Below are 26,674 nucleotides of genomic sequence, written 5' to 3' on the forward strand. Positions count from 1 at the left end.
ATTTATAAACTAAACTGCAAGAAATTTGGTCCAAAATGTCCCAAAAACTCCTAATATCAGAAATTGAAATAAGGAATTTATTACCGTTCCTAACAACTTATATGATGCAGCATTCTTCCAACTTCTCACCCTTAAAAACAAGTACTGAAATCAATTAAATGTGGAAGCCAAGTTGAGGTGTGCCAAATCAACAACAGAATCAAGGATAGAATGGCTAGCTAAAAAAATGCAATACCAGCCATCTCATTAAGATCCGTTTTTAAGCATAATTTACATAACGGTAGAAATTTGTGAATTGATTTGCAATCAATTTTTGTAGCAGCTTTGCAAATTTTTTATGAATAAATTTGCAATTAATCATGAATTTATGGAACGCATAGTTACTTCATGAATAAATAATCTATAATCTAATAATTGCAATATATGGCAGTTTGTTGTACAAAAATAATTAATGTATATATAACATATTTAAAGGTAGGATTGGGATCGTTTCTTGGTTGCTTGTTCTAAAATGGGTCACCGTATTTGAAAGGTTGGGAACCACTGCTGTAGAGAAACAAAAAAAAGAAAAGAAAAAGGAAACAAAGAAAGCAACTTACCAAACTGGTGTAAGGACTTGACGACATAAATCGAACACCGCCAGCAATATTCTGATCAGGTGGTCGGACAAGATCAGATTTGAGCAAACTATTTATCCTGTCAATTATTGTGATATCAACCTCTGATGTAAACTGGCCCAGCTCAATGTTGATTTCTGTTCTCGGGATGTTGGCATGGCGATGAGACATCTGTGGGTAAAAAAAAAAAATTAATGGGATTCAAAGCAATAATATAGATACCTATATTTCTTATGTTATCCCATAATCTTAAATAAAGTGGAGGTAATGGGAAACTTGCATGCAGCATGTCTTGGGTAGTTATACCTGATGGAGTCCATCCTTCTCCAGCCATTGATATACTTAACTGAAATCAGATGCTTATCATCATTTCTTGGAATATTTTGAAGGACTGTTAGGAACCATGTTAATGCGTACAAACTCCCACTTGAAAATTTGAATATTTCTGATTTGCATTAAATTTGATCTATACTAATTAGATGCTGATTAAGTAAAACTCACAGATTTCAGTTTCTTCTTAAGACCCCTTAAGTTTAAGCCGTACATTATTTTATATCTTTTAGAATCAAAATCATTTAATGTATTTTGATCATGATTGGAATAAAGCTTCTAGACATAAAATTCAGTAGTGGTATATCTTGATTTTAATCTTCGTAAGTGGGGGGGGGCATAAAAAGTGATATAAATTTATACTGTTAGTTGAATCAAACCTATTATTAGCTTGCAGAATACACATCCACAGACAGGTAATTCTCTAGTATATTTATAAGAAAAAGTATATTTTATAAATGAAGAAGAGCAGAGTACTCAATATTGTCGATAGCTCATATGTACATCTTAATTTAAAGCATGTAGACGAAATCAATAGCATATGGTGATAGCTGTTTGCTTTACTTTCGATTGCAATTGAAACAGCATCCACTTAGAGTTGGTTGAACCAGCCCATCCATCTTTGCTACTGTGTCCTTCACAAAGGTTGACCAAGCCTGACAATTTGAAGTCAACTACTGGGTGATCTTTAGCCACTAATTGTTCCAATGGATATAGAAGACCAAGTTGGGTTCTGGGTTATTTTTGACTATCATCAACCATGTTTTTCATTGTCTGCCATGTTACTTTTTCCAAACTTGTATAAGAACTGGACAATTGCCTCATAGATGGTTTCTTCTGGTTGACAGTGAAAGGCATGACCCAGTCAGTGTAAACATCTGCTGATGGTGACTTGTCAGTTAATTTTGCAGTAGAAACATATAAAATAAAATCCTATGGTATTACTGGACAAATGCTGAGCATAATTAGAGCCTTCTTAAATGAGAGAAGAATCCAGGTTGCCCTCGATGGGCGTACGTCCAAAAAATTTGATATAAATGCGGGTGTACCTCAGGGATCGATCCTTGCACCATTATTATTTCTGATATTCATAAATGACTTACCTGATAAAATTGTCTCTGAGATGGGTATATTTGCCGATGACATCATGTTCTATAGTAGGCACGTGGGGAAAACTAATGAGCACATATCTAAGGTAATGGCCAAAACCCTAGAGGAAGACCTTCAGTCTGTAGTGGAATGGGGTCAAAAATGGATGGTAACGTTCAACGCTGCCAAGACAAAGCTCGTTTCTTTAATAATTACACAAAACCTTACAAACCACCAATAGCTATGGCTAGAGTTACTTTACCTGAAAGCACTTTGTTCAAGCTCCTTGGCTTAACGTTCACAGGAAACATGAGTTGGAATAGATACATGAAGATCATTGCTAAACACCCGAAAACACCCGACTAGCTGAAACCACAGTCAATAATTTTCCCCACTCTTTATCCGTGCCTAAATCAAAACGTAGATTCCATGAACAAAGCTTCTTTCTTAGAACTGCACGCCTGTGGAACTCTCTGCCGTTTGCCTGTTTCCCCCTCGACTTCAACTTGGATGTCTTCAAGTCCAACACAAACAAATTTCTGATAAACCGCCCCCTTAAGTAATGACACTTTATCAAATCTCCAATACTAACTATTACTACGATACTATCCCATTGATTACTGTAAACACAATAACCCTTATCCCCGAGTGGCTTCTGGGCCTTGATAATGTGGTGACCACCATGTAAAAAAAAAAAAAAAATTGCTAAGGCTGCTGCAAAGAAGGTGGGCTCTCTCTATCATGCTAGAAAGTTAATTATGCCTGAAAGTATCCTGTATCTCTACAAAGCTACCATTCACCTATTTATGGAGTACTGCTGTCACATTTGGGCTGGTGCATCTGCTACTAGTCTCTTGCTCCTGGACAGGGTCCAAAAGAGAGTAGCCAACCTAATAGGTCCCGAACTGTCATCTAAACTTCAGCCCCTGTCCCATCGATGAAATGTTGCATCCTTCTGCCTGTTTTACAAGTATTTTAATGGTGGATGTTCTGACGAACTACAAGCCCTTGTACCCCCTCGATGAAAATACCCCCGACAAACCCGACAAGCAGCGAAGCCCCACCCCTACACAGTCGAGATCCCTAGATGTAAGAAAGCTTTTTACTCTAATAGCTTCTTTCCTAGAACTGCAAGACTTCGGAATTCTCTTCCGGTTTCCTGCTTCCCCAACTGTACTGACATGCAGAAGTTCAAGTGTAATGTGAACAAAAATCTTACTGCTAAACTCCCTACATAGTACCCCTGCAACTTAGGTCCCTGATAGTAGTCCCCTACATCAAAGTGGCAATGTGCCTTGTTTGGGATGAAAATGTAATAAAAAAGATATTGCGTTGTTTGGGACAAAGTGTTGTCATCAAGTGCAAAGGATGCAATGCAGACAGTGATGAGCGAAAGTTTCCAGTCACTTAACGTCATCCACTCTTATTAGCCAAGGTTTACAGCCATAATAGAGGATTGTTCGCATCAGTGCTTCATAGATCTTTACTTTAGTGCTGTGCTTTATCTCAGATCTTAATCAATGCCAAGAATTGAGCCGGCAAAATGCATGATGTGCAAGAACAATTTGTGCTTTAATGTCAGTCCCACCTTGACTCGTGGCTGTAATGATGGTGCCAAGTTATTTAAAACTCTTAGCCTCTTCAAGAATATTACAATTGAGAATGATGAGTGTTTTGTCTATTAGAACAAAGCTGACAGTGAGCATTTTTTGTCATCGAGTCATTTATTTTCATGCCAATCTGGGATGCAACACTTTGAAGATCATTAATAGCAGACTGAACAGTATTAAATGTTTCCTTGAGAACATGACATCATTCGCATAGTCTAAGTCCTTGGCAGCAAAGTTGCCAATAACAGTGATACTATGAAACGCTTTTAAGGTACTCGAGATGATCCAGTCAATGATGTTATGGAAAAGTGCTGGCAAAAGAACACATCCTTACTGAATGCAAACCGTTGGTAGTTTTACAATTATCATATCAGAAACTGATAATCATGATGGATAACTTCATTTATTTTTTAACTATGTGTGAAAGGTGATAATGTACATATAAACATGAAATGCTTTAGTGTATTATTAGATAGATTAGCAAGGGGCATCCAACATTGCCTGGTTGTAAAATATGCTTAAATATATTTTAATTCATACAGATTTCATATTTATTATTACAGAGCCAATTCTCTATTGAAATATACATATATATATATTACATCTGGTTGAGATTACTTTACTTGTAAATATTAACTCTTTAATATTTATAATATATTTTAAGTTTACCATTTTGATTACCTTGGTAAACTTATTGTAATTTTTATTTCTTTATATATATATATATATATATATATATATATATATATATATATATATATATATAATTTTTTTTATTTCAGTTGATTCTCCATCTATGAAGTCGGAAGTTGTGAGTCAGCAATATTTTATCACACACAATCACACACACACTATCACATGCACAATATTTTTCATTGTGTATGTGATGGTGTGTACATATGTATGTGATTGTGTGTATGTGTGTGCATGTGATTGTGTGTAGAGCATTATTAGTCGAATAGATATGATCACTGTGGAATTGACTATGTTGAGTTCAAATCCATAATCAGATCCATCGTAGTCATCTATGCACTAATGCACCAACCCATTTGGCAAAATGGTAAGCGTGTTCACTAAGGGAACAGAAGATCAGTGTTCAATTCTCAGTTGCATCATGCCAAAGACTTAACAAATAATACTCGATGCTCCCTTCCATTATTAGATGAGGGTCAAGGTTGAATGAATTAATCCTTAGGTAGGAGTGGTGCCTCCCCTACATATCAGTGTAGTAGCTAGTGAAAAGGGAACCTTCAAACTGGCCTTGACTACGGTTGGCCTGAAGGCTCTTTTTTCACTTATTTTTCATACACTGATAATTTTGAGAAACATATGAACCTGCAATTTCCTTCCAGCTGTGGTTAAAATAGCAACTTGTGTTTAATTAACTGTATGTAAGAATTTAACACTAATGCCTTAATACAGAACAATAATGTCAGCCAGCCTCTTTTTTTTACTTATAAAAAAACTGATGCTGTCATTGAAAAACAAATTATAAAACTGTGTTTAGTTCAGATTTTGTAGAAGAAGCCTAATTTTTTTTTTAAATATTCAATGTATGTGAGGAATACTTTTTATATAATAACACTTTAGAATGATTTTTAAAAAAATCCTTTTTTGGTTTCGTATTCAAAAAATAAACACTATATAAATAAAAATTTATAATCAATTTTAATCAATATTTTGATCATTTAAGTAAAACAAAACACTTATTGAAATAAAATATGGAAAATCTGCTGTTTTTATATTAAAAAGGTTATTATAATATAAAATGAGTCACCACTTATTTAGGCCAAAAGCTACACAAGGTTAAGGAGTAATGAGATTTTGCTAAACATTTGTGACCTATTTGCGTTTTACTCAAGCTTTTTTTACAATAAAAACCAACAAAAATTGCTTCTTCGGGTTTGTATTACTGTACACATAGATTCGAAAAAGTTGTCAAAAAACAAATATATAACAAATAAATATTATCAAAGGCAAGATAAGTTACTTTTCTACCAAACTGGATACATTTTTTTGTTTTTATTCAATGTAACATGTTTATTCAGCTCGAAAAACATGCAGTGTTTAGCGATGTATTGGAAAATTCAAAATGGCGGCCGACTCTCTCTTTAACATGGTAAGTTTGTGAAAAGGTGTTATAAATAATAAACTAGACAAAATACTATTAAAAAAACACCGAATATATGTCAACTTATGTCACGGTAACATATAATGAGCGAATTTCTAACAGTATTTTGTCTAGTTTATTATTTATAACATCTTTTCCTGAACTTACCGTGTTAAAGAGAGTGTCGGGCGCCATTTTGAATTTTCCAATACATCAGTAAACACTGTATGTTTTCGAGCTGAATAAACATGTTACATTGAATAAAAACACAAAAAATATATCCAGTTAGGTAGAAAAGTAACTTATCTTGCCTTTGATAACATTTATTTGTTATATATTTATTTTTTTTGACAACTTTTTCGAATCTATGTATACAGTAATACAAACCCGCTTCTTCTTATAAAAGAAATAGTTTTATTTAATTATTTTAAGTTGAAAGCAAGTGAAGATAATCTCACATAAGTTTAATGTTGATACGACTCAGAATAATTTCATTTTAATATACTTTTGCAAAAATGTTTTTTCTAAAAAAAAATACTTGATCAATTTATGCAATTTTTTACAATATTTTCTTTCTGCCACAAGTATCAGACTTATTCATTAATTCTGTATAGTAACTATTCTCCAGCTATATAAAACATATACTGATCCAATGTGTCATGGATAGTCTTGTATTTTATAAAATTAATATTATATTTATTTTATAAAATTTATTTATTTACTAGCAGTTCAGCCCGGCTTTGCTTGGGCTCTATGTACTGTTCATAATTTTATGTGCATATGTATATATATATATATATATTAAAAAGTTTGACTCATGTCCATGTAACCTACATCTAAAATTTCAAGTGCTTAGGCACAAAATTTGCGGAGGAGTTTAGTAGAGTCTGCAAAAGTTAACTCTATAAACTTTGACCTCTTGCCAACCAAATTTTCGCCCAAAAACTGATTAAAAAGCTTGCTGTATGTCTGAATACCCTTTATGTAAAATTTCAAATGTTTAAACCCAAAATTGGCTTAATTGTTTACTAGAGACCGCAAAGGTAAAATCTTTTGAACTTTGACCACGTGGAAGCCAAATTTTCAGCAAAAAACAATTAAAAAGCTTGCCCTAATATACTTTATGTACAATTTCAAATGTTTAGACCAAAAATTGGCTGAGTGATTTGGGAGAGACCGCAGAGGACAATTTTTTTAAAACTTTGACCCCAATTTTGACTCCTTAACATTTATTATTTTGGGCTCAAATCAAATTAAAAAGTTTGATCCATGTGCAAGTAATCTAAATCTAAAATTTCAAGTGTTTAGACCTAAAATTGTCAGAGGAGTTTGGTAGAGTTTTCAAAGGTCAAATCGTTGAACTTTGATCCCTTGACAGCCAAATTTCTGGCCAAAAACCAATTAAAAAGATTTTCCCAAATCTCAATATGCCTTATGTCAAATCTCGAGTCTGTAGACTGAAAATTGACAAGAGTAGTTTGGTAGGGAAATGTACACATACAGAACCACACACACACAGACAAACAATTTCACTTTTATAGATATACTAGCAGTTCCACCTGACTTTGTTCAGGCCCTATGTACTGTTCATAACTTTATGTGCATATGTATATATTAAAAATTGTGAATATGTACGATAATGCCTTTCTATATAATAGGCTTCCTTAACTACCATAGAGAACAGTTGGTAGAGACTGCAGACATCAAATTTTTTAACTTTGACCCCTTAACATTTATTGTTTAAGGCTCAAATTAAATTAAAATGTTTGAGCCATGTCCAAGTAACCTACATCTAAAATTTCAAGTGTTTAGACATAAAATTGGTGGAGGAGTTTAGTAGAGTCTGCAAAAGTCAACTCTGTAAACTTTGACCTCTTGCCAGCCAAATATTCGCTCAAAACCTGATTAAAAAGCTTGCTGTATGTCTGAATACCCTTTATGTAAAATTTCAAATGTTTAGACCCAAAATTGGCTTAATTGTTTGCTAGAGACCGCAAAGGTAAAATCTTTTGAACTTTGACCTTGTAGAAGCCAAATTTTTAGCAAAAAAAAAAAAAACAATTAAAAAGCTTGCCCTATGTCTGAATACACTTTATGTAAAATTTCAAATGTTTAGACCAAAAATTGGCTGAGTAATTTGGTAGAGACCGCAGAGGTCAATTTTTTAAAAACTTTGACACCAATTATGACCCCTTAGCATTTATTGTTTCAAGCTCAAATCAAATTATAAAGTTTGATCCATGTCCAAGTAACCTAAATCTAAAATTTCAAGTGTTTAGGCCCAAAATTGGCAGCAGAGTTTGGTAGAGGTTTCACAGGTCAAATCGTTGAACTTTGACCCCATAACCAAATTTCTGGCCGAAAACCGATTATAAAGATTTTCCCAAATCTCAATATCCCTTATGTCAAATCTTGAATCTGTAGACCGAAAATTGACAGAGCTATTTGGTAAGGAAGTGCACGTGCATGCGCGCATGCACACAGACAGACAGACACACACACACACATACACATTTTCACTTTTATAGATATATAGATTCTAATAAACACATTGTTATGGTTTTCTAAAAAAAAAAAAATACTTTTACAAAACAATGTTTTTAAAAAAAATGTTTACACTTCAACTAATTATTTCTTTACAGGCAAGATCCATTTTCGTTTTTTTCTTTTTTTTTTGTTTCACATTAATCAAATCTCGATAGATACAAAAGTATTTCCGTTTTTGTTTGCACCCAGTCAGATTTAACAACTATTTTAGTCATTTTCAACCTCATTTTCCTGTTTACGTGCTATTGCTACTGTTATTGCATTCTAATATCTCTTTGACACAAATCATTTAACATAACGTTATTGTAACATGAACATTCCTTGTGGTTATATGTTATATTACCCATAGCACAGGTGGATCATTATTATACACGAACTACTGGTTATTAAATGTTATGAAAACCTATTTCTTGTTATGTATTAGTTGTTATGTCCTTTTTATTTAATCATTTGAGAGAAAGAGGATGTGATAGTGTTATGACCAGGAAAGGTCACTAAGAAAATCTCGGACACGGATATGAGTTAGAAAAAGGTGATGTGTATTGAAACAAGTGAAGCATGCATGCCCCCCCCCCTCCGTGAGTTCACAGTGAACGAGGCATAAAAAAAATGATTAAGTTCAGCATTTGTCTCCCCACCACCACCATTTAGCCCCAAAAGTCCCCAGGGGGGTGTCAAATCCTGGTGAAAATGAACAAACGGTGCAGTTTTAGGCCTTAACATACATAAATTTGAGTTCTGCACCATGCAAAAACAGAAATGACTAAGTCCATCATTTGCCCCCCCACCACCACCATTTAGCCCCAAAAGTCCCCAAGGCCTTAACATATTTAAATTTGAGTTCAGCACCATGCAAAACTGCTAAATAGACATACACAGAAAATTTTGGACAAATATAGTAAAATGGTCCCAAAAATGGAGTGTTTTTATTAGCCATAAAAGAGCCTCTGGGGCACACTCAAGAGTTATCACAAAGTATAGACAAACAAAATTATATAGAAATCTGTTAGTTACAACTTTTCAGAAAGTTTTTATAAAAATCCAAGGCATCAATTTTTTTTAATAAGCACAAAAGTGTCAATTCTAGCCATTTTAACTCGAAAGGCACTCTTAGGGGGGCAACCGGAGTTTTCCCGGAAAATCTGTTCAGTTACTTTTTTACTCATATCATGTGGAAAATTTCAAAAAATTCCAAGGCATAGTTATTGAGAAAAGTGTGAACAGACAAATGGACGAACAGACGAATGGACAAGGGTGAATTTACAGGTCCACCCTCCTTTTATCAGGGGACCAACAGAACAGAATATATAGAAAGCAACAGTTGTAGCATGTACTGCCAAGATGGTGTACTACAAAAACATACAGGCTACATTGAGTTGGTACCTCTCGGTCTATTTATACAGTTCAGAAGAGTTCATCTCTTGTGTATGGATGAGTCTCCAAAACAGAGAGTATGTTCTCTTTACCTCCTTTAAATAACTCTCCAAAAATGGAGGTTTCAAAACGAACCACTTGCTTTGGGCGCGATATCGAAAGAAGAGAGAGGTCGTCGTTATGACTGCTTTCATTGTATAATGTGTCTGGTGTTCTTCCTTCCTAATCAACAAATAATATTTCACTAGGCTTTGTTTTTGTTGTTTTATTGGATATATATATATATATATATATATAAGATCTTTGGTGAGCGTGCGTATTTACTGATCCAAGTGAGTTCCAATTTTGAAACTTGTTGGAAGTAAATGTTAGTTAATTTGAACAACATCAACAAAACATTAGATCAACACATAAGAATATTCAGAAATATGTTTATTTACTGATTTTTTAAAAAAATAAATCCGTTTACAGAGTTTTTTTAAAATAAATATGTTTATTTACAAATTTTTTTTTTTACTAGATATGTTTATTTACAGAATTTTTTTACTAAATATGTTTATTTAAAATTTTTTTAATATATATGTTTATTTAAAAAATGTTATTAATAAATGTTTATTTAAAAATTGTTTTTCAATAAATATGTTTCTTTAAAAAATTCTTTTTTAATAAATATGTTTATTTAAAAAAATTATTTTTTAATATGTTTATCTAAAAAATTTTTTAATAAATGTTTATCAAAAATATTTTTTTAATAAATATGTTTATTTTTTAAAAATTGTTTTTAATAAATACATTTATTTAAAAATTTCTTTTTTAATAAATATATTTATTTAAAATAATATTTTTTAATAAATATGTTTATTTAAAAAGTTTTTTTATAAATATGTTTATTTAAAAAATTATTTTTTAATAAATATGTTCATTTGAAAATGTTTTTATAATAAATACACTTATCTAAAAATATTTATCAATAAATATGTTTATTAAAAAAAAACTGTTTAATAAATATGTTTATTTAAAAAAATTTTTTTTGATAAATGTTTATTTTAAAAAATTATTTTTTAATAAATATGTTTATTTACAGAAAATATTTACAGAAATAATTAATACTGAAAGAATTTTTTAATATAAATTAAAGAAAAATAAATAAATTGAAAAGAAAATGAATTAATGGTTGTTTAACAGTTAAAAACATGTATAAAAAATTTAATATAATAACTTAAATAAATTGAATACATAGAAAAGAATATGAATACATGTTTAATTAACATAGTTTAAAAAATATGGATTAAAAAAATGAATATAATAACTTAAAGTAAATTAAATAAATAGCAGAGATATTTTTTACAGTCTGGAATTGATAAAAAAACATCACAAGCGCATTTGAGAAGCTGTATTACCAAAAAGGCAGAAAGGCTCAGCATATAAAATTAACAGTAGGTTTTTTGATAAGATAGGAGCATGTTCAAAATCAAATTAAAATATGTTTAAACGCAGTAACTCCCCAAAAAAGGTACTCCAGATTCGAACAGAAAAGACTAAGGTGTGGCATAAGAACACATACTACACTTTGCTCCTAGTCAAAAGACCAAAAAACTAATGCTACATTGTTAAAAATTAGTTGACCCGAAAAAATCACGAATAAGAACGTAATTAATTGAAGGATTCTGAAAAAAGAAAAGAAAACGAAACTGCTTGACTAGGTGATAAAACTGCATCTGCTATCTGGGTGATGCCATCTATGGTGATAACATCCTGATGAACCTGCTGCTGGGAAGAATTGTCAGTAGAAGAGCAAAAGGAATACAAAGAGATAACATCAAGAAAGATGTTAATCTAAATCTGACAGAACTGACTTTCAATTTGCCGCATTTAATTGTTCTTTTGTAGTTTAGGCATCAAAATATTAGGGGCTTCTTCATCGGTATATTTTAATATCCTTATTTTTGTTTTTGAAAGAAAATTCACAAGTATAGAAAAAATGCAATGATTAAAATAGTAAGGTGAACTAGGCTCTCAAACTTTGGCAACAAACCTAGAAGGAAAACTAGAATAATTTCAAGTTTTAATAATTTTAACAACCACTATTATTAGGAAGGATAAGAGCACAGCAACAAGAAGAAAGAGAAAGAAACAGAGAGATATCACTATTCACTGAGCAACAACCTTTGTCATGACTTCAGCTGTGTTCTACCAAACGTTTACCAGAGATATTTTTTACAGTCTGGAATTGAAAAAAAAAACATCAAAAGTGCATTTGAGAAGCTGTATCACCAAAAAGGCAAAAGAGCTCAGCATATAAAATCAACAGTAGGCTTTTTGATAAGACAGGAGCATGTTCAAAATCAATGTTTCAGAGCACAATTGATCCATGATACCTGACTTTTGCATTTTAAAAGTTAATTAAAGCCATTATATAAAAAATAATATTATATAATCAACAGTAGGTTTTCTATAGTGCAATGTAGACTACACTATATTGTGAATTAAGCCACTGCAAGGAGGCATGTGAAGCTTCCTCTTAGTGCATTGCGGTGGGTCCCCGACTAGAGCAGGAAATCAATCGATTTGATTGAAAAATGGGCGATTTTATCGATTTTGATATCAACAAAAGTATTTGAAGTGTAGAACATTCATTGATCCTCATTCAATCCTGGGCAATATTGAGCCTCCCTGCTAGTCTTTATATACAAATAAATACACATTTGTCTTTATTATAGAGCGGAGGATGGTGCGATCAATTGAAAGAATAAACAATTGAATATTCTTACCTTAGGTTTGTTTACACTGACTATTGATAATTTTAAGGCTGGATGCTGGCAATGAAAACTGTTATACATTGACATCGATCCCATATTTGGTGGCGAGTATTTTGCAAATGTCAGCAACTGAAATTTAATTCAAGAGAATTCATTAGAAGAAATAGTAAAAAAAAAAAAAAAAAAAAAAATGAAAATGAAGCAACTTTATTAACTGGAGAAAGAATAAAAAACATGCATGAAATTTTACCAAAATGTAATATTATAACAGCTGTTGACGCTGGGTTAGCAGCAGCAGCAGCAACAACAGCAGCCATATGCAAATGACCAAGGTGGCTGCGCAATGTGACGTCACAGCAGAGATAAAAGGGGCATGCATGTTCAGAGAAGGATGTATTCGAGATGTATTTGAAACGCAGAGAAGCACATGTTCAAGACATGTGGGTGGCGTCAGAGTAGAGACAAAAAAAATTTCAATATAAAAAATACTGTATGAAAAATCGAAAATGTGTGTGTGTGTGTGTGTGTGTGTGTGTGTGTGTGTGTCTCGCAAAAACTTTCGACAGAGTCGACGGATTTTCGCCAGATCAATATAATTTTGAAGCTCAAACATTTGGACGACAAATATCAAAAAATTGGCCAAAAACATTAATTCCTTCACCCTCAACTGGGCAGTTTTGTACAGGGACGGATAGCAAAAAAAGCATTTCTTCATTTTCTCTCCTACTGCTACTATGACGATGGAGTCATGCTTGACCTAGAAAACGTTGATGTTAGTTTAAACCACCTGCAGTTTTTTTAAACGTTTAATTTTGTCAGCTCTCAGTTGTTTGTCTTTTTGGCATCGAGGTAACATGTCAGATTTATTTTTCCGCCTTAGCCTTGAAGTTGAAGTCCAATCTAAACAAATTCAAAGTCCAAAGGACAGGAAAGCGGTTCGATCAGTACACACAGAGACACGGTTACATGCCACCAACACGAACCAGCGTAACACAATTACCAACCGGCCGTTCTTTCCTCACTCCTTGCCTTCCAAAACGACCTGAATTTATAGTTGTCAAAGACAAACTGATTTGCATATATACACGAGATTTTGCAAGAGTTTCCGAGATCATACCATTACAAAACGCCGTCGGCGCCATCTTGGAATTCTTTTCTTATCCTAGCTTCGCAGCGTTGACAAAGCACACACGCACACCTAGGTCGTTTGAACGGTAAGCCCTCATTTTCACAGCTTTTGCCACACTCCCTATCAAGACTTTTTTTTTTCTTTTACACCTCCAAACACCCGGGCAACATTTTTTTTTTATTTAAACAGGGTTATTACTTCGCTTATTCTTTAGTTTATCCCCCCGCTACACACACACACACACACCTCCAAACACGCGGTCATCAGTGTTGTTATCTTAAGATTGCAGGTTCGATCCGACAGGGTTATTTATGCCATTTTTTCTGCTTTTCGCTATTTTTTGGTTTTTGTTTTTCCAATACATTCATTTTTTTTTTTTTCCTTTTTCACGTTCATTCATTTTTTGTTTTGTTTTGGTTTTTCCAATTTTTTTAACATAGTTTTTTTTTTATAATATTTAAACAGGGTTATTACTTAGCTCATCCCCTACACACACACCTCCAAACACCTGGGCAACGCCGGACACCCCCGCTAGTAAATAATAAAGCAAAGTACCTCCGTTATATTTAATAATGTTTGCTTGAATAAAGAAATGCTGCCTAAATATACCAATTTTAAATATATATATAGGGTGGAATGATAAAATTGTTGACTTAGAAAAGATGACATGATTCTATTTCCGCTTAATGAAAACTGGTTTTATTTTTTTGTTGCAGACCATCTACTAGTTGGCCAGTTGTGTACGAATGTCAAGAGCGATAGTAGCCTTCAATCATGTCTGAAAGTGACACAATGTTCAACGAGATCGGAGATGTGCCACTGTACAACTCATGCTCTCTACTGATCCAATTTATGACTACAGGACCATTGCCAGCACCCTCAAAATGCATCACTGGATTGCCACGAATAACAAGGATGTGCCCAGGGTGATGAAAACAAAGTTTCCGGCCATGGTTATGGTCTTTGGTGTGGTTTAAAGTGATGGTCACATCATGCCACCTCACATCTTTCAAGTCGGCTTGAAAGTCAACACCAAAGTGTACCTGAATGTTCTGAAAAGTGTGATGATTCCCTGGTGCAATCAGGTGACCGCTGGCAGACCCTGGGTGTAGTAACAGGACTCGGCGCCTGCCTACAGGTCCAAAAGGACACATGTTTTGTTATTATTTCAACCTCAAGTGTATTAACTTAATTCATTACAAGTTGTTTCAATGGGATAGATTATCCGTCCATATCAGATGATTCAAGTTAAAATAAAAAGAAAAGATATTGTTTTACATATGGATATCAAACGCCAGGAGAGTGGAAGTAAGGGATAGAGAGGGGAGGAGGGGAAAAGAGGGAGAGGAAAGAGGAGGGGAGGAAAGGGACTAGAGAAAAAAAATAAACAATACATGTATAAATTAAGTTAAAATTTTGTAAAGTTATAAATATAAGACAGAGCAAAAGATGGGGAGGAGGAAAAGAAAAGAAAAAAGGGAATTAATAATTGCGCATGTCAAAAAAAGTTTTTTGTTTATTGGAAGGTGACTTGCATGTGTCTCAAGGTCAGAACTGGATTAAGAAGTCAGCAATCTACCGCATGTGTGTGTATATATATATACACACAAGAGGAAAAATATCAATAATATATATATATATATATATATATATATATATATATATATATATATATTGGATCAATAATGGTGAAACTGTATAGCTTATTCCACCATCATATCTTAATTTGCTTCAGATTGTGTCTATCTGTTACATCTCTGCATTGTATTGTTACCTATAAACTTTTATTAACTTTTATAACACGATAAAATTTAATTCAAATGTTAGCAGAGAGAAAATTCAAGATGACCTTTGAGTAGCGATGGGTAATGCACAATATTTTTTTATGAGTCTGGATCCAGTTTGTGCCTGCTAATGTGTTCTGCCAATCCCGCTCTCCCTGAAATTCCTCCCAGAGGAAGAAATCACTTATAGTTGTGAACTACTGTCTTGCATTCTTATGTTTTTAGTTTAGAAGCCAAAAGAGACTTAACTTAAACCTTAACATGGCAACATTATATATATAATATGATGGCAACATTACATATATCATATTATGGCAACATATATAGGATGGAACGATAAGTGTTGCCCTAAAGAAAACAATACTGCAGGTTTATTTTAAAACTTTTATGGAAAAAATCAATTCAGATAACTTGATTATGCAGTAGGTGTCATTCAATGTAGCTACCTTCAGCCTCACTCACCACCTCAGAACAATCTGGGAACTAGGAGCATGCCTTTTCCACAAGCGCCAGCAGGAGCTCGGCGAATACTCAGATGGCGGTGAGCAGGCTGGCTTTGATGTTGTAGGAGGTCATGTTCGTGATGTATGGCCAAACGAAGCAGTTCAGCGGGTTCAGGTCGGGGAAGGAGGGGGCAAGTGAGTGAAGGGTACATAGTTTGATGGCTACTTAACTTAAACTTTGTAGGCATTGGATACATTAATTAGTCGAGGACATGCGTTGCATGAGGAGAACTAATATGAGAATGATACAATAGATGAGTAATCTGAGTGTTAAGGATTTGGTAATCTCAGAGATTAAATCTTGATTTTGTTTTATTTTAGTTAAGTCGAGGTTCCAAGTACCCCTCCCCATCTCGGGCTAACACTTGATTTTAATATGAAAAATATAGATATCTGAATATTCCAGCAAATTTCTCCTTTACCTTTTAAACACTGAGTTAGTAAAGAAGATACGAACATAATTTTCCTCTTCCCAATTGACCAAATGACAGTATAGAGAAATGTGTGCAGAACAGGAGACTGATATTATGATTGTGTTGAAAAAATGAACGAGAACTCATGGGGGGGGGGAGTAGATGTAGAACAGTTAAAGTAACAGGCTCACTTCATAAGAGAAAACCAAGGAAAAAACGGCATGAAAGTGATAAAGATAGACTTGAAAGAAAAAGGGATGACTAAAGACCTAGCCAGAGATAGGTTACTTTCAAAGGATATTTCTAAAAGCTGTCCAACACATGCTAGCATGTAAAACAAACTTAAGCTGCTGCTGCTGTTGATGATGACGATGATGATAATGGTGGTGGTGGTAGGGAGCAATGTTAAATCCAATCATTTTAGTGAAGGACTAGCAAAGATACCTACGCTTTGCATGAGACTTTGACCGAGACCTTGAAAAATAGTGTGTACTATCCCTAGGTTGGAGATCATCATCGTCATGTCAGGTTTGGTCATGATTGGTCCAGTGGTGTGGGCTGTAGGAGAGTTGTATACACATATGAACGCTACTATTTTATATATATATATATATTTTATGCTCAAGTTTTCAATATCTTCAAAAATGTTTTAAAAAAAGTTGTTTTGTACATTAATTTCTTTAATAGGTATATATTTTTGTAAATAAACTATCTGCAAATCCCATCTAACATATCAATAATAGTTTATCAAAATTATGTATCTTCTTAATATGTTGACATAAAGTGGGGTAGGGGAATTTAGGAATTTTACGAACACCATATATTCTACTCGGCATTGTCCAGGATAAAACATTGTAACATTACAGTATTACTTTTGGCAACTGATGTATATTAACTCTCTTCAGACTATTGCCTTTATCAACATTATTTATCCTTTTAATATGTAGCAATATTTAATTGTGAAGGTGTTAAAAAAAACTCCGAAAATTTCCATGAACAGTTTGATTAAGTAAGAAAAGAGAATTTTTCATTAACTTAGAGGTTAGGTTGATGTGTACAGAAAGTTGTGTCATGCGAGGAAGTATGCGGCAAGAGAAATGACATTGATTCTCTTTCTTGGGTGTTCGATGTCAAACAAATAAATGGGGGAAGGCAATCATGTAGATGAACTTGTGGTAAAGAAAACAAAATAAATCAAGAAAATAATATGTTACTCAGAGCACATAATGAAGTGTTTTTTGTTTTGTTTTTTTTTTCCAAATATTTTTAATGTTTCCATCTTTATAGGTACAAGGAAAAGATATCCAAACAGCTGTTAATAACAAAGGAAGAGAAAGTCCGAGAATGTGTGCTACTATTGCTCAATTACAAAAATCCTTATAACTTGACATGAGAAAGTTTTAACAAGATACCGCTCTGGATTTTCACTTCAAGGTACCCCAAGTGAAATATATTTTAGTTTTCCAATGACCGGAAGCTTCACGTCTCCCAGCAACATCACCACCAACAAGAAGCAATTGTTTTGGCTGAATTTCTCTTAACTATATTGGCTGGATGTTAGACACGTTCTGAGTTTTTTTTTTTCTTTTCTTTTTTTTTTTTTTTTTTTAAAACAGAGAATCATCCCCCTTATATAGAGTTACAAATGATGAATTACTTTTGGTAACTGATATGTATTAACTCTCTTCAGACTATTGCCTTTATTAACATTTTGCATCTTCTTAATATGTAGTAATATTTAATTGTGAAGGTGTTGAAAGAAATGGAAATTTCCACATACGGTTAGATTAAGTAAGAAAAGAGAATCTAAGGATTACAAATAATGAATTATACGTATATGAGAAAGGGAGGAAATGAGAGAGAGAGAGAAACAAAGTGTGTGTGTGTGTGTGTTGTTATTTAAGTTTTAAATAGGTACTTCACCAGACTGAGTCTTAAAATACAGAAAGTATGAGAGAGAGAAGGAGAGTAAGAGAGAGTGAATGTGTGTGTGTGCGCGCATTGTACCTTATTATCTTCTTAATATGTAGTAATATTTAATTGTGAAGGTGTTAAAAAACAGAAATTTCAACGTACATTTAGATTGAGTAAGAAAAAGGAACATAAGGATTACAAATAATGAATTATATATATATATATATATATATATATATATATATATATATATATATATATATATGAGGGAGGGAGGAAGAGAGCGGAGAGAGAGAGAGAGAGAGAGTGTGTGTTGTATTTTACATGTGCTTTTATATGACTTTATAAAAAAAAGTTTTAAATGTGTACTTCACCAGATTGTCTTAAAATATAAATAGTACGAGAGAGAGAGAGAGAGAGAGAGAGAGAGAGAGAGAGAGAGAACGAGAGAGAGAAAGAATGTGTGTGCGCATGTGTGTGTTGTTACCTGTGACTTCACGCTTTAAAGAGAAATCTCAAACTATATCTACTGACCTAGTATTTCCGATAAAATATACACAACAAATTTGACATTCTTTTTTGTATATTTCATGACACACTAAAAAACGTTTTTGCAAAACTTCTTCACTACTAATGAAGGCCAAATGCAATTCAAAGATATGAAGGTCAAATGCAATTCAAAGATATGAGATTGTCGATCGTATAATGAACAATACTACAAGAGGATTCGGAACGATGAATGGGAGAGGCAAAATTTGATTACTTAGGAGGACAGCTCAGTAAGTATTTGCTAACATTTGACATTAAAACAACCATGTTGTAGTTAGTTGGGAAACAGTTGCATGGTGAATGGAAGGCTTTAGAAAGAAATTCTGTTGAGGTGCAAGGCGAAAGAAGAAGGGAATGATCTTTGCAGTGGTTGTAGCTCAACGAGTTCTTGCTGTGAATATTTCAACCTTTCAAAAAGTCTGAAGTGGGAACAGTTTTTTTTTTTTTATTCTTCAATTTTCCTGGGCAAGGCTAGTGTCCGGGTCCTGCTAGTTTGTTATACATTTGTAAATTTAGCTGGGTCTGGGAGGGGTGGGGGTGCTCAGATGTGACACAAACCTTTCTTGTGCTTATTTCTCTTGTAAAAACACAACATTATAGACAGATTATCTATGTATGTATATATGTAATTCAATTGAATAAATGCAAATGCCCAGGCTATTTTTCACACTAACAATGAAGTCAAAATAACTTATTTCAAGTTAATTCAAATTTAAATAATGTAGTTTGATATGCATTGATTTGCATATCAATAAGGCTTCGCCCCCCCCCTAAATGACGTAATAAAAAACCTGAAGTCGAGATAGCAGGAGAATTGAATTCTGAGAACCGAACTGAACAGGTCGGAATTTAAAATGTCGTTTGAATGCTGACAAGAATCCATTCATTTTTTTTATTGTAAACTAGCCTGGCTGCCCGATGTTGCCCGGGTGCTTGGAGGTGTGTGTTGAGCAAAAAAAAAAATAAATAAATAAAAACGTGGTAGTAGGCAGACAGGTGCGAATGAGGAAAAGAACGTGAAAAAAAAAAAAAAATGATGTCTTTGCTGTTGCATCCATCGCCAAACTGGAAGTAACGAAGGTTTAAATTAAGGCTAGTTAATAGAAAAGAGAGGATGACTTTCGAAAATATTGGCGAAAAAAGCAACTCCCCCCTGTAGAAAAGTGCCCAGTTGAGGGTGAAGGAGTTAATGTTTTTAGCCAATTTTTCAATATTTGTCGTCCGAAGGGTCGAGCTTCAAAACGATACCGATCTTATGAAAATCGGTCACCTCTGTCGAAAGTTTTAGGAATACATGCATACATACATACATTTAAACAGATAGGTGAGATTTATATTATAGATAATAAGTACACCATCATTTTTATAAATTGTTAATGACACACCGGTTCTCATTAAAGTTAAGTGATGTAGAGCCTAGTCAGTACTAAATGGGTGACTATTTTGGAATACCAGCTGCTATAAGTGCTTTCCGCTTATCTAGCCATTGTTTCCAGCTATACTGGACTTCTTGCTATTAAATAGTGTTGAATCAGGAGAGGTGTGTTTGAGAATTATGCAACCCTTGCTTCACAATTACATGTGCTGCCAGTTTTACGGAGGGTATCCATTATCTGTCAAGACTAAACAGAAGCCATAATGCTTATGTATATGAGATATCAGTTGCAAGGTTAACTAATTTGCATATTGGTTTTGAAAATGGAGATCTTATTAATTAACTATTATTTGTTATAATTTTTTTTATTCAATGATTGTTTGGATTTTAATACAACAAACAGTTCTATTCTGCAATATTTTTTTTTACAAAGGAATCACCACTTATCAAGGCCCTGAGCCCACTCGAGGATAAGGGTTAATAAGTGTACAGTGGTCAATGGGACAATGTCATAGTAATTGTTAGGAGTGGAAATTTGGTAAATTGGATTACTTAAAGAGAAGTTGTTTACGTTGGACTTGAAGATGACCATATTATAGTCAGCCGGATTTCTTCAACAAATATATAGGATTTGTTTTCAAATGTTCCTTTCTTTAGAGATTTTCACTTGCAATTTATAAATCGATCACAACTCGTTGAAAATCAAATATACACACACACACACACACACACACACACACACATACACACACACACACACACAAAGGGAATTAAATGATGCAAAATGAAAATTCACAAAAGTTATTGTTCCAAAATAGGAAATACAATCTGTGTGTGTATAATTGATTTTCAACAAGTTATGATCTATTTATAAATTGTAAGTGAAAAGACAAATTAATCACTTTTATTTTTTCCCTTTCTTTATGGTCATATTTAAACATTAAATAAATTTATATTAAAATTACCAAGATGCTAATGGTTACTAACATCCGTGGGCTTAGAACTAATTAAAATGGTGTTGAAGCATTTCTCCTAACAAACACCCCGGATATCTTAGCACTAAGTGAGAGTAACCTACACTTCTCCATCCCCTCTAACTACTTTAACATGCTCGGATATCTCCCACTCTGCCGTAAGGACTCTGACAGACATATGCACGGCTTGGAGTCTATATTCGACCCCCCCCCTGACTAGAGAAAGAAAACTAGAATCGGACGATCAACCCTTATGTGCTTTAGACTTAACATGCAACATAATATGTTACTTTTATTTTCTCTACCTCTCTCCCTCGACCCAGGACTGTACCCTAATAAACAAAGTCTCTGACAGCATAGATATAGCACTGTCCCTTGACACTAGCACACAAGTTCATGTATTTGTTTACTTCAATGTCCACCACAGTAACTGGCTTGGATTCTCTAATTACACAGACACAGCTGGTACCACAACACATAGCTTCTCTATATTTCATTCCCTATCACAGACGGTTACATTTCCAACCCGTTTCCCTGACCAGCAAGAACAACATGCATCACTTTTAGATCTGTTTTTGACTACAGTTCCTGATGATTGTGTTATGAACGCCCACAACCCACTTGGGAATGCTGATCATGTAGTGATAATAGTTGAAATCACCCTAAACTCTAGAGCCAAAACTGAAGAGCCATTACTCAAAACAACAAGATATTATAAAAAGGCCAACTGGGAAGCCATCAGGGATCTCATTAGAGATGCCCCATGGTGAAATATCTTTTCACTTCCTGCTGAATAGTGCGCAAATGAGACCACTGAATGGTTCAAAACAGCAATTGAAGCACATGTCTCCACGCGGAAATTTTATAGCAAGCCCCACTTTCCCCAATGGTTTACTTCCACATGTGCAGCTGCCATCGCGCAAAGGCAGCATGCATACCACAGATTTAACCGACATAAATCCAATTCAAACAGACAGAAGTATAGAGAAGCCAGAAGTAACTGTAAGAAATAAATAGCAACAGCTAAGAGAGACTTTACTGAAACCACCCAAAAACGCATCGAAGCACAGAAATTAGGAACCCGTGACTTCTGGAAAATCTACAACAGTGTAGTAAATAATGGGCAATCAACATTTCCCCCACTATCCAACAATCATGAAGTTGTTTGCTCTGCAACCAAGAAAGCTAACATGCTTGCCAGTCGGTTTGCCTCCAATTCCACACTAGACCCTGCTAACCACCCTCTCCCAGACTTTCCTTTGTAGACAGACGCCGCACTTGACGATCTGAAAATCACCCCTTCTCAGGTGCATGCTATTATAAAACATCTTGACACTGCAAAAGCATGTGGACCTGATCTCATCCTGGCTGTGCTATTAGAAAAGTGCTCTGCTGAAGTAGCTCCAATCCTCTCCAAACTTTACAACAATTGCCTTAATGAATCTTGCTTTCCTGCCTGCTGGAAAACTGCTTCTGTAGTATCAGCTTTCAAGAATTCTGGCGAAAGAACTGACCCAGCAAATTTCCACCCCATTAGCCTCCTCCTACTTTTTGCCAAAATATTTAAGTCCATAATAAACCAAGCTCTAGTCCATCACCTTACAGATGCTAAACTTCTCACTGACCAACAATATGGATTTAGGCAAGCCCGTTCCACAGCAGACATTCTAACTGTAATCTCCGAGCGTATATACCATTCACTTGACAAAACAGGGGAGGGTAGAGGGGTAGCTCTAGATATATCTAAGGCTTTTGACAGGGTATGGCACGAAGGTTTTCTCAGGAAAATCAGATCATATGGTATCACTGGAAGAATACTTAACATAATTAAATCCTTCTTAGATAAGAGAAAATTCCAGGTTGTCCTTGATGGCCATACATCTAAACAATATGATATAAATGCGGGAGTGCCTCAGGGGTCTATCCTTGGACCTCTATTATTCCTAATATTCATAAATGACCTCCCTGACAAAATTGTCTGTGAGATGGGTATATATGCTGATGACACCACGCTCTATAACGGACACGACAAGAAAACAAATGAACACATATATAAAGAAATGGCAGAAACACCAGAAAATGACCTCCAATCAGTAGTGGAATGGGGGCAAAAATGGATGGTCACATTCAATGCTGCCAAGACTAAACTTGTTTCCTTCAATAACTACAAGAAACCTTCTCTACCACCAATAGCAATGGCCAAAGACTCTTTATCTAAAAGCATATCTTTTAAACTCCTTGGCCTAACGTTTACAGGAAACATGAGTTGGAACAATTACATTGAGAGCATTGCCAGGACCGCTGCGAAAAAGGTAGGCTCTCTCTACCATGCTAGAAAGCTACTGACGCCTGAAAGTATCCTGTACCTCTATAAGGCCATCATTCGCCCATGTATGGAGTATTGTTGTCATATTTGGGCCGGTGCATCTGCTACTAGTCTCTCACTCCTGGAAAAGGTTCAAAAGAGAATCGCCAACCTTATAGGTTCTGAACTATCACCCAAGCTTCAGCCTCTGTCCCATCGACGCAATGTAGCATCCCTCTGCCTGTTCTACAAGTACTTTAACAGTGAATGCTCCGACAAGCTACAAGCACTTGTATGTAAATACCTCCGACAAACCCGACAAGCAGTACAATCCCACCCCTTCACAGTAGAGATCCCTAGATGTAAGAGAGCCTTCTACTCCAGTAGTTTCTTCCCCAGAACCGCAAGACTTTGGAATTCCCTGCCAGGTTCCTGCTTCCCCAACTGTATTGATATGCAGAAGTTCAAGTGTAACGTGAACCGACATCGTGCTGCCCAACTCCCCTACCTAGTACCCCTGTAGCCTGTGTCCCTAATAGTAGCCCCCTAAATCACAGTGGCAATGTGGCTTGTTTGGAGTGAAAATGTAACAATAAAAAAAAAATTTTTTTTAATGTAATACATAAGAAAGATTTTATTTCATGTTTCCAACAAAGTTATGAATGAAATGTTTAAATGTTTATTATTTTAAATTTATTTTACTTGAAGTAGTGAACTTTGTGAAGTAATAGCACTTATCAATGTTGGTGTGCCCAAGGGATTCATCTTGGGCCCAACTCTCTTCTTTATCCTCATCAATGATCTCCCAAATCACATTCTAAGTTCACTTATTGACATATATGCAGATGACACTGCGATCTATGGCAACACTTCAAAGGCCAACAACCACCAAGATCTCTCGAGTTCTTGACCATGTAGTCCATTGGGATAAAAAGTGGCTGGTTAATTTTAACGTATCAAAAACCAAGCTTTGATCTAAGATTTCATACCAAAGATGTATGACTAAAAATTATGCCGTATCAATGTATGACTGACTGCTCCTGCTGTTTGTCATCTAGAAATAACGTGTAAAGTTGCTTGAATCAGTAGGAGCCGAATCAGACAATTTAGTCGTGAATAAGGGGGGAGGATACTAAAATTGTACGACTATTTGCTCCTGCTGCTGTTTTGCCATTAAAGTAACTTCAACACAAATGAACTACTGGCTTTATCAGCGCAAAATATTGTAAAAATCTGTTGTGATATTATTAAAATAAACAATAAAATGAATTTACTCACAAGTTCCAGTTGAGAGATTATTTTGTGCAAATATATTTTTAGATTCATATACAAAGTATTTACAAAAATAAATTATTTTTTTAAATATTCTCTCTTAAGACAGATAGTAAATAGATACATAAGTATATCAGAAAACACGCTATGTGATATACGTATATCTGTACGTGATGTTGCCAAGCTAATCAAAAACCTTGATTCCAGTAAAGCAACTGGCCCTGACAGTATTCCAATTATAGTACTCAAAAAACTTCAACCTGAACTAGCGCCCATACTTACAAAAATATTTAAACGTTGTCTTAAGGAGAATAGTTTCCCATCTCCCTGGAAAATTTCATCAGTATGCCCTGTATTTAAGAATTCAGGTGATCGCTCATCCCCCTCTCAGTACAGGCCAATAAGTCTCCTGTGCGTCATGAGTAAGTTGCTGGAATCTGTGTTAAATACAGAAGTAATCAACCATCTCAACAAAAATAACCTTCTTAGTGACACTCAATATGGTTTCCGTTCTGCTAGATCTACAGCAGATGTGCTTACAGTTATATCTCATAGGATTAGCAAATCTCTCGACGGAGGCAACCTTTCTAGGGCAATTGCTCTTGACATATCTAAGGCCTTTGATAGGGTATGGCATAAAGGTTTACTTCATAAGATCTCTAGCTATGGTATAGCTGGAAATGTCTTCTCAATTATTAAATCATTTCTTTCTGATAGGTTCATAAGAGTAGTTGTTGAGGGGCAAAAATCAGAAGCTCACAGTATTAATGCCGGTGTTCCTCAGGGGTCCATCCTGGGCCCAACTCTTCCTGATCTACATTAATGATCTTCCAAATCACATCCTTACATCATTTGTAGACATCTATGCTGACGACACTACCATTTATGGTAGCACATCTAAGACAGTAAACGACCAAGTTCTCTCCAATTCTCTCTCCTCTGATCTTGAGCACGTAGTACAATGGGGTAAGGAGTGGCTGGTTACTTTTAATGCATCTAAAACTAAGCTTCTCTCTTTACATCATCAACATTCTGATCCACATCTGGCATCAATTGAAATGAATGGCTCTCGTCTTGAGGAGGCCTCAAGTTTTGACAAGCTTCTTGGCTTGACCATTACTCCTGATCTTAAATGGAACACGTACATCAAATCTGTTGCCAAGGCCGCTGGAAAAATGGTGGGATCTTTCTATCGATCCGGTAGATATCTCACTGCTGATGCTATTCTCTATCTATATAAGAGCCAGGTACGTCCAAGGATGGAATACTGTTGCCACATCTGGGCAGGAGCTGCTAGAAAGGACTTGGCCTGCCTTGATAGAGTTCAAAATAGACTTCGTAGCCTCGTAGATGTCCTTTTCTCTTCCTTGCAACCTCTATCTCACAGAAGAGATGTTGCGAGTTTGTCTCTGATGTATCGTTATTTTCATGGAAAGTGTTCGACTGAGCTTCAATCTATGGTCCCCCCTCGCCAAACTTTCACAAGAAACACTCGTCTAGCTGTAAACACTATCAATAATTCCCCCCACTCTTTATCTGTGCCTAAACCTAAACGTAGATTCCATGAACAAAGCTTCTTTCTTAGAACTGCACGCCTGTGGAATTGTCTTCCGCTTTCCTGCTTTCTGGCTGACTACAATATGGTTGTCTTCAAGTCTAATGTAAATAAGTTCTTGATGAGTAGTTCCATATAAGTTATCAAATTTACCAAATTTTCATTACTAATGATTATTATATTGTCCAATTTCTACTGTACACTCTTTAACCCTTATCTTTGAGTGGCCTCTTGGCCTTGATAAGTGGTGATGCCTATGTAAAAAAAAAAAAAAAAAGTATTTATTTACATAATAAACTTCTTAAAAACTGAAACAATTATTTTTTTTCAATTTTGTGTGCCATATATATCTATACGCCTATAAATTCATTTTTCTTTTGTGTGTATCGATATTCATATTAAAAACCCTCTTTTCTATTTATTTAATGTATTTATTTGCTTCTCTACCAAAGCAAATTAGGCACA

General features: G+C 34.6%; 2 protein-coding genes across 3 annotated transcripts in view; one reads left to right on the forward strand and one right to left on the reverse strand.

Moving 5' to 3' along the window:
• LOC145294017 (autophagy-related protein 2 homolog B-like) overlaps positions 1 to 26,674 on the reverse strand; it is a 252,530-nt gene that overhangs the window by 97,913 nt on the left and 127,943 nt on the right. The window contains exons 13-14 of the mRNA XM_080140978.1: positions 12,449 to 12,565; positions 600 to 788 (exon numbers count right to left, since the gene is read on the reverse strand). Coding sequence (XP_079997104.1) covers positions 600 to 788; positions 12,449 to 12,565 — 306 coding nt within the window. The remainder of the gene's footprint in view (positions 1 to 599; positions 789 to 12,448; positions 12,566 to 26,674) is intronic.
• LOC145294018 (uncharacterized) overlaps positions 1 to 26,674 on the forward strand; it is a 53,255-nt gene that overhangs the window by 2,113 nt on the left and 24,468 nt on the right. The window contains exon 1 of one of the 2 annotated variants that reach the window (XM_080140981.1): positions 18,840 to 18,958. The exons of the other annotated variant lie outside the window; for it this stretch is intronic. The gene's annotated coding sequence lies outside the window, so the exon portion shown is untranslated. Of the gene's footprint in view, positions 1 to 18,839; positions 18,959 to 26,674 lie in introns of those variants that run through there. 2 annotated transcript variants of the gene reach the window in all.

This window comes from Euprymna scolopes, chromosome 15 (assembly GCF_053919585.1).
Source record: "Euprymna scolopes isolate OS-2025 chromosome 15, ASM5391958v1, whole genome shotgun sequence".
Classification (NCBI taxonomy): Eukaryota; Metazoa; Mollusca; class Cephalopoda; order Sepiida; family Sepiolidae; genus Euprymna; species Euprymna scolopes.